Source organism: Indicator indicator, chromosome 1 (assembly GCF_027791375.1).
Source record: "Indicator indicator isolate 239-I01 chromosome 1, UM_Iind_1.1, whole genome shotgun sequence".
NCBI lineage: Eukaryota > Metazoa > Chordata > Aves > Piciformes > Indicatoridae > Indicator > Indicator indicator.
This window is the reverse complement of record NC_072010.1, coordinates 114,253,770-114,271,342: the sequence shown is the minus strand read 5'-3', so window position 1 is coordinate 114,271,342 and position 17,573 is coordinate 114,253,770. Positions and strand designations below refer to the sequence as shown.

Sequence of the window (17,573 nt, the reverse complement as noted above, 5' to 3'; positions counted from 1 at the left end):
TTTGTGGACATGGCTCTCACGGGGATTCGGTTGGTTGTCACATTTGAAGTTCAATATAAGCAGCCCTCTGTTCTTTACAAAAGGTTTAAAGGAAGTTCGTGTGCTAGATCTTTAGTATTCTTACAGAAGAAAACAATCCCAAACAACTATCAAAATACCCACAGAAATAAAATACATGATCACAGAATCATAGAGTACCAGGTTGGAAGGGACTTCAAGGATCATCTGGTCCAACCTTTCTTGGCAAAAGCACAGTCTAGACAAGATGGCCCAGCACCGTGTCCAGCCTAATCTTAAAAGTGTCCAATGTTGGGGAATCCACCACTTCCCTGGGGAGATTATTCCAATGGCTGATAGTTCTTGTGAAAAGTTTTCCTCTTGTGTGTAATTGGAAACTCCTCAGGAGTAACTTATATCCATTACCCCTCTCCTTTTCCATTTGACTCCTTCTTCTAAAAAGGGAGTCCCTGTCTTTGTAACCACCCTTTAAATACTAGAACATCATACCAAAGATATCTATGCTTTGGAAACATATTCTGTAACTTCAGCTTTCAGCTTTTTCTTCTTCCTTTTTTTTTTTAATTCCTTTCTTAACATGCAGGCAGAACATAATCCTGATAATTTGAAGTCGCTCAAAAACATCAAGGAAAGTGTAGATATTCAGATGACAGAATAGAAACTGTTAAGATTTTGATGGATACTGTTTCAGGAATGATCTCCAGTAACTTTTATGTTAACACACATTTTCTTGAGACCACCTGCCTTCCCGCTTCCTATCTACATTTTAGCAATACAATTTAGTATGTTGTTCTTCTAGCAAATAAATGTTATGGGTACTGGCAGCTAATGAGACTGCATGCACTAGCAGAACAGGAGCAATATGGGAAAGATAGGAAGGCTTCCTATCGTGCTTGCATTCCCCATCTGTCCCATCTGTGTACATCTGCAAAAGCTGGACTAGGTACCACATAGCACTGTGGGCCTAGCTCCAGCATTTGCTACCTCGCTACGAAGTCTAAGCAGCTGCTTACAAGCTTTCACACAGCTCGATCCACCCAAGTCAGCATCTGACTGCAGCCCTGAGGTCAGTGTGGATGCCTGCCTTTCAGGTTGCGTAACCTCAGAGAAGTGAGTAGCGTAAGTGGGAAATTTTCTGTGAGGTTAAAATGTTTTGCATCGATCCACAGCTTTATTACAGATCTGTCACCATTTTAAAGAACAATTAATGAGAAATGGGGTGGTATTAGAGCATGCAGTCAGTTTGGTTCTAAGTTCAAGTGGGGCTTTTTCCTGATACAGTAAACTGACTTATCATTGGAATGTAACACTTTTCCTTAGGTATACAACGCAGTGGGTATATTCAGTACCATGGGCATCAACATAGCTTATCTTTCCAAACTGCAACATAATCAGTTTAAGATTTGGTTTCCAAATAGTAGGGGTTTGTAACTTTCAAAGGTAGCATTGCATAGTTCTTGGAAATGAAGACCAGTCCTTCTGAATATGTGCCCAACAAGAGCAAAGAATCCCTGGTTTTTCATTATGTCCTTAACACATGATATGTATGTTCTAAAATATAGTATATTACTTAGGATGTTATTAGATTAGTTTCTGGAGGTTTGCTACCTTTTCAGTTCTTGCAAATTTGTGTTCTTTGACTGTACCAGTTGTATGTGGGTGCCCAGCTATATTAATTTCATTCTGATTTCACATAACTTTTGAGCCAATTTGCCTCTTCTACCATGAGACAGAGGTCTTCCAGAATTTCAAAGAACCAGGCAGTCAGGTGGAGGAGAGGGATCCTCCTGGGCTCCTACTGTGTCAGGTCCACTGCTGGCAGGCACCACAGCATCTCCTGGTGGAGAGGCCATAGATGTGCTCAGCCTGCTGAGAAGCTTTGGTCAGAACATGCCCCAAACCCAAACAATCTTCAGAACAATCCACTTCCTCTGTTCTCATATTTACAAATCTGATGGTTGGGAAATACTTTGAAAAAGAACTCTGAAGGCTGGTTTGTTTTGTTTGTTTGGTTGGTTGGTTCTGTGTTGTTGGGGTTCTTTTCTTTTCTTTTCCCCCTCCTTTTTCTTTTGTATCAGAGATTATGCCAATTCAAAGCATGTTTATCATACTAACTATTCAAAAACTGTCTTTCAGGAAAGGCCATAAATCATTTTGTTATATGCACCATGGCAGTGCCGCCCATGCGAAATCCTGGCCCTTGGGACTGGATCAAGTAATAGATGTACTGATGTAATAACCTCTGGAGACAGCCAGGCTGCCTTTCAGTCTAATGAACATTCACATTAATTTTCACATGATGTTGAAATAGATGTGTCTGGTTCATACCCAGAAAAAGCCTGTTCCAGTCCTATGTCACTTGTCAGATTTTTTTTCTATTTTGTTTAGAAATGTCCCTTGTAATTTAAAATGTGACATTTCTATCATAAAGCTATGCTACATTTTTATTATTTACTGAGGGAAGTTTAAGTTGCTTGCTTTCAGTATTTTATGTCCATAGCAGAGCCTGACATATTGACAAATAAAATACCATCAGAGCCACTACTGCCTTATGTCCTCCAGATGTTGTGTAATTCCAATCAAACAAAACAGACAATGTCCATTAGATCAAGGTGTCCAAATATGTACCCGAAGAGAGACAAGGCAGGATTTTAAGAGTGCTGAGTTACAACTCTAGATCAGTGAGCAGGGTCTAAGGACAAGACAAAATCCAATCTGGGAAATGTGAAGTTGAGTATTGTTCATTCAGATGTATATGCTATGAATAATTAACCTTGTGAAAAGATCTATAGATGATGAAAACTATCCTCCAAGACCGGAACTTCGTCCAGTTGAATTTCTGTACAGTCAGCTCCAAAATGAAGGCTTTGCAGAACAAAAATGAAAACTGAAGAATTTCCATTGCAAAACATCATTAGTGTTCCTTCCCTTTTTTAATTTTTTTTTGAGATTAGCAAGCTAAAAACATTCCTATATTAACATTACACTGGAGTTTCAATTCTATGCTGCGTTTAAGTGCTTTAAGTAATAGTAAGCAGTATATATAATCTAAATTTTCTCAACACATTGCTAGGCTGAGAGGAATGCTGCAGCATTCAAAGTCAGGATACTGCCTGTGTGTGGGTTGTACTGTGTAAGACATGAGTTCAATTAAAATTATCTGTGGACATAAATGAATTCTTAAGAGTTGCTGTCATCTTCATTATTTATATAGGAAAACATTTAAATGGAAAAATTTAAGGAAACAACACATTAAACTCTCTGTATCTGTTTAGGTAAACTGACCTCAAACTCTGGGATTGTTTACAGTGCAGTTTTGAAAATCAAGTGCATTGTACTACAGAGCATTGAGGCCATCAGGAGTACAAACATCTGGCCCATACTATAGATGTCAGCATTACAGAAGATATAGAAATTACATGGCTGCAATACCTTTTATATTCAAAAACATTTTGAGTTGACCAGTCTCCTTACTGATTGTTCCCATAGCTTCAGGTCACTGGCTTCCCAAATAAAAGCTCTGACTGATATATTCTTTGAAAATGATGGCTGTGTTGTTAACTGGGCTGCCTGTAACTTCTCCTTCAGAAAGTTCCAGAAGCCCTGCACACTGTTCATATTCAGTTGGTGAAGCAGCAAATACAGCTTCAATTCCCAAAGTTTTGCCACTGCTGCTTGTAGCCTGCACAAGATATGGCATTCCCAAGAAACTGAGGCCTCACAATTGTGAATCCAATTCCCTTATTGTCCCATGTCACCACAGTTATGTCACTGCCAGGCATTTTCTTTGGCTAATAAATTCTAAAGTAAAAATGGTGGTGACATGCTGTAAAAAGGAAAACCATAAATCACACATGTAAGTTTTATACAGTAGAACAGATCATTGTTATTTCATCCCTTCCCTAACCTTAAACTTTACACAATAACCACTCAGCAAGTGTGCCAGAATCTGAAAGCAACAAAACACTTTGAACACAGAGAAGGGAAAGAAGTAGGGAGGCAGCTTCAAAAATAAAAAAAAAATCAATTCTGGTTGAACAATGCAAGCCCTGTGCAAAGATCCAGCCTGCCACGCTCATCGTACAGTCTGTCCTCTGATTCTGCTTTCAGCAAACAGCCCTCTCCTGGCAGTGTGCCCTGTGTGGGCCCAGCTCTTTTCCCAGGACACAGTCCTGCCAGTGTCACTGGGAATATGCTTCTCCTGCATAAGCTCCTTCCTGGCTCTGACTGGTCCTATGAACTGCCAAGATTTTCTGCCTCTTGTTTCCACCTCCTACAACTGAGGTTGTATCCATCCACACAGCTGATTCTCCTTCACCCAGTATGACACCACAGCTGCAAAGGTTGTGAAAAGTTCTGTCCTTCATTCTTCTTTCTGTTCCTACCAGAAGAAATTGTATGTATCATAATCCCTAAGATTTTATAACCATGAGAAATTAGTTTTGAACATGACTATATGGCCATCATCCTCCACTTTGCTTCCTTACCCTGAAACAGGATAAGCAGGTTTAACAAAGAACAAGCACTGCAAAAGAGCTTAATACAACAATTTGGAGTATATCTTTTGTAAAACTTTCAAACTTGTAATTTGTTTGGCTTAAATGTGAAAACAAACAAACAAACAAACAGATACTGAGTCAGACTTAAGGAGGAGTTTTATGGAGTAGCAGAGATACTTAGAAACTAGTTTCTATTTAGAATGGATACTATCCAGCTACCCTTAATGCACCTGGGACTCTGGCAAGTCTGGTCTTTGTACAAATCACAAGATATCAAGGTTTGTTTGGAAAGTTTGTACATGTCAACCAGAAGGGCACATAACTTTCGATACTTAATGACTCAAGAAGCATTTCAAATATGAAGAACTAGGTATCATTCTCCACTGTTAAATTACACCTCATAAAGCTGTGCACAAGCTATTACTACATCAGAACAGCAATGTTTTACTTCGCTGAGACATCAGTAACACCACTACCAGAGCAAACACAAGCCATGTTTGTTTCCTGTTGCACCTCAGAAGAAAAGTTGTTACTGTATGAACCAAATGGCTTTTGGAGAGATCATACTGTAGGCAGTCTGTTGGTAGTACATAAGGTGCATTAAAAACTTTATGCTGTTGATTTTGTAATTGATCTGCTGCCCTTAAACTGAAGGCCTTAGATTTTTTTCTTCATTGAGAATAAATTAATATTAGAAGTTTTGGAGCAGAACTCATACTGCTCTTCAAAGGAGCTCTGGGGCATGACTCATTTGGCAATACTTCCATCTTCACTGAAACAATGGGCACTGTATCCTTAACAGACCAGCTAATAATCACACCCTTGTTCTGTGCTGATATTATTTATGTCCCTGAACACAAACTGCCAGGGGAAGTCAATGTAAAACCCACTCAGCTAAGCCACTCTGGCATTGTCTTTCTGACTCCCAGTTAAGAATTAATACTGCCATTGCTGATTTGTCATTGCTAATGACAGATTTATAGGCAATTGTTTCCAGCTTCTTCAGCTTCTCACAGCAAGAGGGCAGCACCTTCCCCCTACCAAAAACACTGCTGTGCACACCTTACCTGCAGGGAAGCTGAGGTAGGACCCTGGAGCTTTTGGGCTCACTGGCAGGACAGAGAAAGAGCTGCAAGTTTACAGCCTAGGGAGTGACCAAATTGCTCCTCACTCCAGATCCCTGCAGCCAGCTGCCCCACAACCTGGGGCTGTTTGAGGTGTTCTGCCCTACTCTCAGGCTGCCTCTGACACCTGGCTTTACCACTACACCCTGAAATGCCTTGGGAACCTGTCAAGATTCACAGATTGCATGGAGTTGGAAGAGACCCTCAAAGGTCACCTTGTCCAACCCCTCTGCAGCGAGCAGGGACACCTCTAACTACATCAGGCTGCCAAGGGCCACATTAAATCTGATTTTGAATGTGTGCAGGGATGGGGCCTCAACCATATCGCTGGGCAGCCTGTTCCAGTGTTTTATAGCTCTCATTGTAACGAACGTCCTCTTTATGTCCAACCTAAAGCTACCCTGCTCCAGTTTAAAACCATTGCCCCTTGTCCTATTGCTACAAGTCTTTCTAAAAAGTCCATCCCCAGCCTTCCTGTAGGTCCCCTTCAGGTATTGAAATGTATAAATTTCTCCCCAGAGGAGGAGCCTCCCCGGAGCCTTCTCTTCTCCAGGCTGAACAACCCCAATTCTTTCATCCTGTCTTTGTGAGAGAGAAGAGGTGCTCTAGCCCCCTGATCATCTTGGTGCCCCTCCTCTGGACCCAATCCAGCAGGTGCCTATCTCTCTTGTCCTGGGGGCCCCAGAACAGGATACAATACTCCATATGAGATCTCACCAGAGCAGAGTGGCAGCATCACCTCTCTCGATCTGCTGGCCATGCTGCTTTTGATACAGCCCAGGATGAGATTGGCCTTCTGGGCTGCAAGTGTGCATTGTTGGCTCATGTCCAGCTTCTCATCTACCAGTACCCCCAAGTCCTTTTCTGCAGGGTGGCTCAATCTCATCATCCCCCAGCCTGTATTAATACCGAGGGTTGCCCTGACCTAGGTGCAGGACCTTGCACTTTGCCTTATTGTACCTAATGAGATTCTCCTCAGCTGACCTCTCCAGCCTGTCCAGGTCCCTCTGCATGGTATCCCATCCTTCAGTCTTGCAACTGCACCACTCAGCTTGGTATGTTCTGCCGACTTGCTGAGAGTGCACTCTATCCTGCTGTCATTATCATTGATGAAGACAGCACTGGTCCCAGTACAGACCCTTGAGTGATGCCACTTGTCACCCATCTCCATCTGGACATTGAGCCATTGACCACTACCCTTTGGATGCAATCATCCAACCAGTTCCTTATCCACTGAATGGTCTAACCACCAAATCCCTATCTTTCCAGTTTAGAGAGAAGGATGTTGTGGGGGTCTGTGTCAAAGGCTTTACAAAAGTCCAGGTAGATGACAGCTGTTGGTCTTCCCTTGTCCACTGATGCAGTTACATAACTGTAGAAAGTCGCCAAGTTGGTCAGCCAGGACTTGCCCTTGGTGAAGCCATGCTGGCTGTCTTGAAACACCTCCTTGTCCTCCATCTGTTCCAGTATAGCTTCCAGGAGGATCTGTTCCATGACCTTCCCAGGCATAGAGGTGAGGCTGACAGGTTGGTAATTTCCAGGATCCTCTTTTTCACCCTTTTTAAAAATGGATGTAATGTTTCCCTTCTTCGAGTGTCCAGGGACTTCACATGCTGCCAGGACTTTTTGAATATTATGGAGAGTGGCTTGGCAACTACATCAGCCAATTCATTCTGAACTCTGGGATGCATCTCATCAAGTCCCAGAGATTTCTGCATGTTGAGGTTCTTCAGCTGGTCTTGAACTTGATCTTCCTTTATGGTGGGAGAGATCTACCCCACTGGCCCTCATCTAGTCATCTATCAACTTGGGAGAGGGATGGAGCAAGACTGCCAGTGAAGAATAACGGAAAAAAATTATTTGGTACCTCAGCCTTCTCCTTGTCTGTTGACACCAGCTCTCCATTTTCTCTCCTCAGAGCGAGAATGCTTTCTTTAACCTTTCTTTGCTGCTTGATGTACCTGTAGAAACCTTTCTTATTCTTTGCACCTCGTGCCAGGTTCAGCTCTAACTGTGCCTTGGCCTTCCTAACCTCATCTCTAGACAATTGGGTGGTGTTCCTATACTCCTTCCAGGTCACCTGTCTCTTCTTCCACTGTCTGTGCAGTTCCCTCTTGCTCTTTATTTTGACCAGCAGGTCTCTATTCAGCCATGCTGGTCTCTGCCCTTCCTTGCTTGACTTCTCACTCATGGGAATTGAGAGACCTTGCACTCTAAGGATAATGTCTTTAAAGATCTGCCAGTTCAGCTCTGCTCCCCTATCCTTGGGGATCTTTTCCCACGGGGTCCTAGTGACTAACTCCCTAAAGAGTTCGAAGTTTGCCTTCCTAAAATTAAGAGTCCTGACTCTGGCCCTTGCCTGTCCCATATCCCTTCGGACTGCAAACTTCACTAGTGCATAGTCACTGCAGCCCAGGATACCCCCAGTCCTGACATCACTGATGAGTCTACTTTCATTTGTGACCATCAGGTCCAATATTGCATTCTCTTGGGTAGGGGTGTCTATTATCTGGCTCAGGAAGTTGTCATTGAGGCACTGCAGAAATATCCTTGATTGCCTACAGCTTGACATACTATTTTGCCAGCAGATGTTGTCCCCCCGCAGGGCAAGGACCTCATGTGAGCATGAAGCCTCCTCTAGCTCCCCTTGATCAGGTAGTCTTTATTAGACGCCAACCACAAGGTTCCCTCCCCTTTGTTGCTTTTGTCTCTAACTCTTATCCATAAGTTTTTGACCTGTTCATGGCAGCACCAGCAGGATCTAAGTCCCCCTTAAGAGATGAGGCAGGTAGCAAAGAAATGTTGTGCTTGTAAGTTAAAACTGTGGGATGAAAGCTTCCTGGAATGCTGGCTAAGAAAGTTAGCTATCCGAGACTGTCCTGACCTTACAGATACAAAAGTAGAAACAATATTGAGTAGTGAAAAGAATACGTGCTTGTTAAATTAGTACAGCTGCAGATTTTGTATCTTTGCCCATATATCACATCAGTTGGTTTAGAATGTATAAAATACCCTCAGATGCATTAATAAAACATCTTCAATTACCTCATTGGAGTTGGTGACAAATCCACCGTGACCGACCTCTGCGATCTGACCTTATGATCATTTTAGACAGTGTTCAAATGGCCTGCTGAGGTAGTGGCTCTGTCCCACGCATCGCTCAAGATGAGCAGCTGGCTCAGTGAAGGGGGTTGCTCCTCTCCCAACACGTAACCTGGCTTCAGCAAAAAAACAGATGCTGACTGCCACACTGTGCCAAGCTGCCATGGGACAGTTCAGCTCCAGAAGCTGATCTCTGCAATCTAACCTACAATCACTTTAGAGGGCGTTTAAATAGCCAACTGATGTTGCGGCTCTACCCATGCCTCATGAGAGCAGCTGGCTTGGAGAAGGGAATTGCTCCCCTTGCGATGTGTAATCCAGCTTCAGGGAAAAAGAAAAAAAGACCCTGTCTGCCGAGCCCTGTCACTCTGCTGAGCTGCTGTGGGACAGTCCAGCTCCAGACTGCAGGCTGCTACCTGCATCCTGACCCCATGATCACTCTACACAGAGTGTTTAAATACAGACTGCTCAATCTGCAGCTCTACCCAGCCATCTTGGTGAGGGGGGTCGCTTCGCTCGCCACATGGAACCTGCCTTCAGGGGGGAACTAAAAACAAACAAAAAAACCCAGAAAAACCAAACAAACCCTATCTGTCAAGCACTACTAGTCTCCTGAACTGTCACGATAAGAGTTTGGCTTCAGATGCTGATGGTGGAGACTGACCTCTGCGATCTGCCCATAAGATCAGTTTGGAGGGCATTTAAATACCCTGCTGATGCTGCAGCTCTGCCCACACCTTGCCCGCATCTCTCCCGAAAGTAGCCGGCTCGGTCAGTGGGGGTTGCTCTGGTTGGAATATTATATTGTAACCTGAACTCTGGAGAAAACAGACCCCATCAGCTGAACACCACTGTTCTGCCAACCTGCGAGACAGACAGTTGAGACTCGGAAGCTTATCTTGAAGGCTGACCTCTGCTATCTGACCCTACAACCACTTTACAAGGGCTTTAAATAGCCTGCTGAGGCTGCGGCTCCATCCACGCCTCAGTCACCTCTCTTGCAGGTGTGGCCATCTAGGTGAGGGGGTTTCACCACTCACCACATGTAACCTGGCTTCAGCAGGGAAGAGGCTCTGTCCGCTGAGCAATGCTGCTCTGCCGTGCTGGACTGCCACAGGGACAGTTTGGCTCCAGATGTTGATCCCTCCAATTTCAGGATCAAGCATTTGAAATGCAATAACCAACATTTAAAACGTGAAAACAAATTCAGTGTTCTCCATGTCAATTCTTTCTCTAGCTGTAATTTCGCTGGGATCACTTCTTCTGGTTACTGTGATAATGATGTGTTTTTTAATATTGTAATATTTATAATTCATTTTCTTTACTACATGGAGAGCACTCGATCCAGGTTTCTACAGGAAACAAAACTTTTTCAGTGCAATAAATGAACTGGAAGTCTCAAGTTCTGTAGCTTATTTTCTTTTTATATAGTTTGAACATCACTCATGCCAGCTCTGAACTTAGGTGCAAAAAACTAAAGTGTAATTTCAAACACTAAGTTTTTAGCATTGAAATAAGCCAGTTGGATGAATATAAATCAGTAAGTAAGTATTTATTGATCTACATAAAGCCAAACAATTAAGTTCTGTTAATGATATGTTGCTGCTGTTTTCACACAACTCCATTTTGTGCCAGCATCAAAGGATCTCTACACAGCAGTGATTCTGTTCTGGTCTTATCAGGCTCTCTGTACACTGGTCAGACTACAGATCTCAGAACAACCCCCTCTCCCTTTAAGAGGCCCTGCACAACCTTAAGAAGCAACAATGGTCCCTAGAAAGATCTCGTGTGCTGAGAAAGCCTAAGGCGCCTGCTTCCTCATCCTAACTCTGTGTCAGAGATCTGTCTCTGGGGTGTGGGAGAAGGACTGACAATGATTTAATTAAGAGTAAAGACAGGTAAACAAAGGTAAGCACCTTTATATTAGGGCATCAAATTTTCCTGTATCATCTGCTGAGCTGGAACACCCACAGACAGGACTTTGGGCAACAGTCAATGCTGTGAGCAAGTTAATAGCGACTGTTGGTGAGAGTACTCTAGTGTTGACCTAACCCCAGAGGAGTACCACTGTTGTAACCCATATTGTAATAATGAGGGGCTTTGCAGTACAAGACTGCTCTAGTTAAATGCCCAACCAGAGCACAGGTCCCCATACATAAGCTCACCAGGGTCGAACAGTTTTGTTACTAACAAACTGGCCATGAGGACCATCAGCATCAGAAGGCAAAAGGGCCAAATAGACTGGGGTCTCAGCCCCTTCATCTGGGGATTTAGTGGCTTGAGGACCTGCCATGTCTGTTCTCACCCATCCAGGACAGCAGGCATTGAGAAGGATATGGTCACCTTTTCTTTTCTCATTTAGCATCCGGGCTTGAATCCTGGACAAGACTGTGACACCAATTTTAGATACCCCATAGGCAGTGTTTGGCCAACCCTCTTTCTCGTGCACACTTTTCTTTGTATCTTCCACAAACTTAGTCATGAGTCCCACTAACTCATCCTCAGTGATTGTGTCGCTGCGAAACTTTTGCTGTAGTTCTTGGCTGCAGCCTCCTAGAGCTGAGCTGCTTACCATGCTGGAGACATTCACCACTCTACCTGGTAAAAGAGAACAAAGACTGATTACTTTTACACACATTACCCAAGCCCAGACACTGAGCTGATCTTGGTCTACAGTTATGTATTCACTGTAAAAAATTTTGTGGGCTATTTTTCAGAGCTTCTGGAAGATCACAGTAAACTTGATGCCAGATGTTTCTAAAGAATTCCATTACAGAAGGTAATCTAAGGTGTGAACCTGCAAAAGCTCTCTATCAAATTTCAGGTATCTATAATCTGCAGGCATATTCATAGTAAGTTGGTTTCTCAGTAACGGCAGCCAGACTTTCCTCTTAAAATCCTGGTGGAAACCCACTTCTGCAACAACTTGAGTAAAGTGCCATGAGAATGTACCTCAAAAGCCAGAATAATACAGAATTCAATAAAAGCAATCTAGTTCTTAATGCAGTGAGACCATTCGCTGCACAGAGACTACTCGAAGATTTACAAATTCTGGCATGCAAAACTTCAGTAAGATATTTATCTCCCAGCACTTTAGTACAGAGGAATGAGTCAGCTGAAGCAGTAACTCACTCATCTTCCTGGAAATTCTGTTAAGACTATTTCCCCTAGTTCAGGTATTCAGGGCATGAATTAGAGAATAAACATGAGGACTTAAGATTGTAAAACCCATGGAAATGAATCCATTCCTTTAATTACTTTATTCACACATTTGTCCTTCATCCTTAGTACAAGAGAACTAAATTGCAATTTTGGCACTGTTTACTCTCTTCCCCACCAGCTTCCAAAATTAATTTACTCTACCCTTTCCTTCTTCCCTAGCGACTAATATTTCCCAAATTTTCTCTCATTTTATTTTTCTTTTAAAAACTTATATGTACTTAATGTTGGTATAGATGGCACTTCATTCATAGCAGCAAGTATTTATCCAGATATCCATGAAAATATCTCATAATTACAAGCCCTTAATTGTATTTAAAAAACAAACAAAGACACAACCCTCTTATATTTGGTGTGGGTATCAGACCCAAATATCCTCCTTTCAAATCATCTATGATATGTCAGTAGCATTCCAGGGTACCTCCAGTGTTCCCTTGGTTTTGAAAGCATGAGCAGTCTGTGCAGGGCAGTCATCCAAAAGAACACAGATTTGATGCTGTTAACAACTCTTTATTATTGAGGCATCTGTGTTCTTTGATCCTGGTCCATTCTATTTACCATTTCCAATTAAAAAAAAAAGTGTTTTCTTCCAGTTGTTGTTAACATCATCAAATCACAGTAATTTAGCCTACATCTTCAAATGCCATTGATAACTGTATCACTAGACACTTGCAAATACAGCAGAGGCTGTGATCTAGACAAGAGACAGACCAACAGCTTATTGAGGTTTGTTCAGCAGTAGCAAGGATAGGCATGTCATAACAAAATCAGCTGAAACACTGTTTATAAGTAGTTCCATATCCTAGGTGTGTCATCATAAGGTCCTTTCTAAAGCAGTTATTTATGCATGCATATCACTGACCGAAGACATGTAAATTTTTCATGTCTTCTTAAGGGCACCATGAGAATTCCACTTCAATCCATAACAGAAGAATGTCACCAGCTTGAAAGCAGATGTAAATATACACAGCAGAGACATTTTGGGGGTCATGAAAGGCCACTTGTTCTCTTACCTACAGTACAGCACTGTGCTCTCCTCTCGCTATGAGGCGGTGAGCTTTTGTGACTGGACAGGATTTTCCCATTTAATGAGGACTAAAACTCATATAAAGCTATTTCTCTGCTTATGTTACACTTACCATAAGACTTCATAAGAGGCAACAATTCTGTGCAAACATTCCTGGTTCCAAAAAAGTTTGTTTTCAGTGTAACTTCTGCTTGGACTGCAAACGGAGTTGTGTCATGAACTTTTCATTAAGAGGTGGTAGTGAAGGCAGAGAGAAAAAGGAAAAAAAAGAAAAAAGAAATAATCAGAATTGTACTACTGTTTGAAAGGAAATTATCAAACTACCAACCCCCAAAAGTTTATTTTAGTTCCCTTCTTCTTAAATAACAAGGAAATGGGTATATAATCATATAGCTCTGCAAAATTAATAATGCACTATTTATGTTTTCACTTCTTAGCTGAAAATTTTAACTTTTCTCCAGGACAGCCAGTAATATCAGTCTCCAGAGTCATTTGCCAGCCAACAGGCCATTTGTTTTTCTACTTTTTTTTTTTACAAGCAAGAAAGAAGGAAAAACTGCTCTTACAGGGTATGCTGCCCAGCCTGTACCTACCTACTGGGTGTACTCACACCCAGTGCTCAGAGCCTGCACTAAGTAAACTTTGAGGTCCCCTCTCCTCTTAAATGCACAGTGCAGCACTTTGCCACCATCCTGACACAGGGGGCAGAAAGGAAATCAGAAGGGAAGATGCTGAATCTAAGATGCTGCCACTGAAGATGCAAAATTAAATCACCACCTTAGTACTATCATCCAACAACAGGGCAGACAACTGCTTTTATATCCTGACACTTGGGCTCTTAGCTGGGACTTAAAGTCAGACCAGTGCTGAACTGTAACACTGTAAAATCTGTAAAGAAGGCAGATGTGAGATTTGGTACAGTCTTAAAAAAACCAACCCAACAACAAACCAAACATAAACCCACAAAACTAAACAAAGCACCCACCAAAAAAAACCCCAAACAAACAAAACCCTCAACCCTAAAACCAAACCCCACAACAAAAAATCCTGAACAAAACCCAACCAGTCCCTGAACTGACGGATCTGTGCTAGCACAAGCAAGGGAATGGGAACTAGCAATTAGGAAAGGGATCTGATTTAGGTAAGCATAAGCAGACCATGGAACTGCACTGTAAGGGTATGCTTTCACCAGGCAGAATTGACAGCTTGCCACCACCAAAATTCAGGTCAGCTAGAAGCCATATGTTAGGCATCCTCTACTTCTGCTACAGGCTCTACCTCTGCAGGGATAAAAGCCATCTACATAGATTAAGCAGGTCTCCACTTGCCCAGGTCACGTGCAGGTCTCCATAGCCCAGGTGTATGTAAACTCAAGAGAAGCAGTAACAGGTCAGTTAGTATTCAAGGCACTTGTGCTTTTATTGCAAAAAACAGCTTTAATGGTTGACTTATACGCTCAAGCAGTAGGCACTGATGTCATCAAGTTTTGCAAATCACTTGCTTGCATTTAAATCTGAGGCATGAAGCCACACCACAGCCCAGAGTTACAACAGGGGGAGAAGAAACTGAAAACCTACACAACTCCAAAATTCTGCTTCCCTAATCACATTTAAGAGGGACGCTTCTCCTATATACTCTAAAAGCCATTAATTTGTCTAACAAGCTATATCACTCATTACACCTGAAAGATACACACTCCCCTGATTTAACAATCATTACTAGAGTAACTGTTCTCACAAGAAACTCATCCAGAAGGCAACCCACAGACACATAATCATTTCATACATGAACAGTTTTTGCTGGACTAAGGACTCCTCTGGACTAAGGATTTTGCTGGGCTAACTATATTTCAGCACAAAACCAGAACAATAAATATTAAGTTTACCTTGAAATTTAATTTAATTTGGTAGACAGCAATGAGAACACTACTACAATAAAGAAAGGAAAGCATAAATTCTGGGATGGTAGCAGAAATCTATTGAGGCAAGAGGCAAGCTCAGGTAGAAACATCAACCTCAAAGAAAGAATTAAAGCAAAAATATGAGATAAACATCATAGCAAGTTCTTACACAGGTGTTAAACCCTCTAGCCTCTGTGCTAGATACTTAAAACCAGTTATAACTGGCTTCTCATTCACATTTCTTAATTGTACTGCTGAGTCATAGTTAAGCTGTCAGCTTGAAGAAAGTCTAGGCTAAACATCTGGAGGTGACTTCTGAATAAAAAGGGGAAAAAATTCTATGATGGAGTAAAGGAAGTATCAGGAGCTCCACTGGCCTTGTTACTTTAACTACTTATCTGTTCAATGGCTCCATGAGAATAAATCTAGGATCTGTTACAGATAAGCTCTAGCAAATCCTGTGGCAGCAATTTGAGCTTTTATTTCACCTGTTGAGGTATCCATTTTGATTGCAGCCACACCTGCTGCAAAGTCAGCAACAGAAAACACACACTGCATTTCAACTGCTGTAGTTACAGTCCAGTCTTGCTCAGACTACCACTAATAAAGTGGGCTAAGGCCCCTTTTATGAACAGAAGAAAAACTGTTCCGAGCACCTGCAGGCTTTAGAAATGATAAGACATGGAGAGAGACACGCACAATCCTTTAACTGTTTATCCTGGTTTCAGGTAGGATAGAGTTAATTTTCTTCCTAGTAACTGGTATAGCACTGTGTCTTGGATATGGGATGAAAATAATGTTGGTAACACACTGATGTTTTAGTTGTTGCTGTGCAGCGTTTACACTAAGTCAAGGATTTTGCAGCTTATACTGCCCTGCCAGTGAGAAAGCTGGAGGTGCACAAGAAGCCGAGAGGGGATATAGCCAGGACAGCTGACCCAAACCGGCCAAAGGGATATTTCACACCATATGATGTCATGCTGAACCAAAAAACTGGGGACAGTTGGCCAGAGGCTCACTGTTCAGGGACTGACTGGTCAGTGGGTGGTGAGCAACTGTATTGTGCATCACTTGTTTTGTATGTATTTGTTGTTATTTTCCTTTCATTTTCTGTCCTATTTAACTGCCTTTATCTCAACCCATGATTTTTACCTTTTTTCCTATCCTCTCCCCCATCCCACCAAGGGGGAACGAGCAGTGGCATTTAGTCGCCTGCTGGGTTAAACCACAATACTGTTGCTGCAAAATTTGAGCATCTCTCCACCCTGAAGCTCACACAACTGAGTTGCCTCCTATTAAGCTGATCTTGAACAAGAGTAATCTTCCTGCAAAGTACCATACAAAATCCACAAGTGACTGGACTTCAGAATAGAGAAGCTCATCTTCAGCAGCAGGTGAGGCTTGATGCATACAAAGAACATGCCTCCTTAACTCATACTGTGCTTGAACTAACAGTTAGTTACATGTCCTAACTGAACATCAGGCAAAAACATTTTAAAAAAAACAACCCCAACAAAACAAACCAACCAACCCACCCACCCAAAAAAACCCAACTACCACCAATCCCCAGAACACATAGAAAGACAAAGTCTGTACTGGTAGAGAAATTAACTGGTAGTCATTCTTGTGATTTGCTTTATCTGGAAATAACATGATTTTCAACTTGTGTTTATAAACACCTACAAGAACACACTCCTCTGCCTTAAAACTGCTGTGTTTTCCTCACTTTCACAGCCTTACTGTCCTCTAGAAGATGAAAGAGTTAAACTTGCTTAGAACAGCAACATTTAGGTTGTGTTCTACAGTTAACTGGCTAGTCTGAGAAGTTAAAATAATGACAGTTATTACCCAGGGCCAAAGGCTGTTTCTTATCAACTGGAATCCTAATGCTTGCAGAAGAGAATAAGCTCAGTTTCCTGAGGAACGCAGCTGATTCTTGCACAGATAATGGGTTCCCATGGGCCTGGTGAAACTCATGGGCACTGAGGCAAACAACCCAGCTTGGCACCTTAAGTACTTTTGCACCCTGTTACGTGGTGCAGATACAATACTCCAGGAAGCATCTTTGCATGCAGTTAGCTCAACAGATGATAGAGGAAGAGCCATTTCACACTGTCCTATCATCATGCTTAAGAAGCCTGCCAAGCCAAAAAAGCAATATGCCATTGTCACAGAAGTTCTTTTATAAGTAGCTTTCTAAAATCCTTGGTGCGTCTACTGTTGTTCTCCACATGGCTTTGTAGGGCTATCCCAGAGAATCTTCCTCCTACCTTTGAAAGCGATTCCTGCATTGTTAATCAGAACATTCAGCCCTCCATATTTCTCCTTTAGGAAATCACGGAGAGCTCTGATGCTCTGCAGATCATCAACATCCAGCTGATGGAAGAGTGGATGCAGGCCTTCTTTCTGGAGCTTTGCCACTGCTTCCTGGCCACGGCCAGGGTCTCTGGCTGTCAGGTACACATCCCCTGGGAACTGCTTGCATAGGGCCTTCACAATTGCAAATCCGATCCCTTTGTTGGCACCGGTCACCACAGCCACTGGCACGTTGGACATTGCTCTGGGTGTATACCAAAATGATGGTAACTGCAAACAGCAAATAATGTTTCACACCAATGGACAAATACAGCTGTCTAAAAATGGATTAAAGTATTTTTTCTTTAAAATCCCATTTAGCATTACAC

The 17,573-nt window shown here is 42.3% G+C and overlaps 1 protein-coding gene across 1 annotated transcript; it reads right to left on the bottom strand.

Annotated features, from left to right (window-relative positions):
* Nucleotides 1-10,897: 10,897 nt before the first annotated feature.
* CBR1 (carbonyl reductase 1) lies at nt 10,898-17,459 on the bottom strand. The gene is made up of 3 exons (XM_054387919.1): nt 17,160-17,459; nt 13,102-13,209; nt 10,898-11,341 (listed from the first exon to the last, which is right to left on the bottom strand). The coding sequence occupies exons 1-3, from the start codon at nt 17,443-17,445 to the stop codon at nt 10,905-10,907; spliced, it is 831 nt and encodes a 276-aa protein (XP_054243894.1). The 5' UTR covers nt 17,446-17,459; the 3' UTR covers nt 10,898-10,904.
* Nucleotides 17,460-17,573: the final 114 nt, after the last annotated feature.

What these genes read in the sequence shown, in the direction of transcription:
- CBR1 (XM_054387919.1), bottom strand. Translation starts at nt 17,445, where the DNA reads ATGTCCAACGTGCCAGTGGCTGTGGTGACCGGTGCCAACAAAGGGATC. An exon ending in TGCAGGAATCGCTTTCAAAG is followed by an intron (nt 13,210 to 17,159) that starts GTAGGAGGAAGA and finishes CTTAATGAAAAG; the next exon opens with TTCATGACACAACTCCGTTT. An exon ending in GCCTCTTATGAAGTCTTATG is followed by an intron (nt 11,342 to 13,101) that starts GTAAGTGTAACA and finishes CTCTTTTACCAG; the next exon opens with GTAGAGTGGTGAATGTCTCC.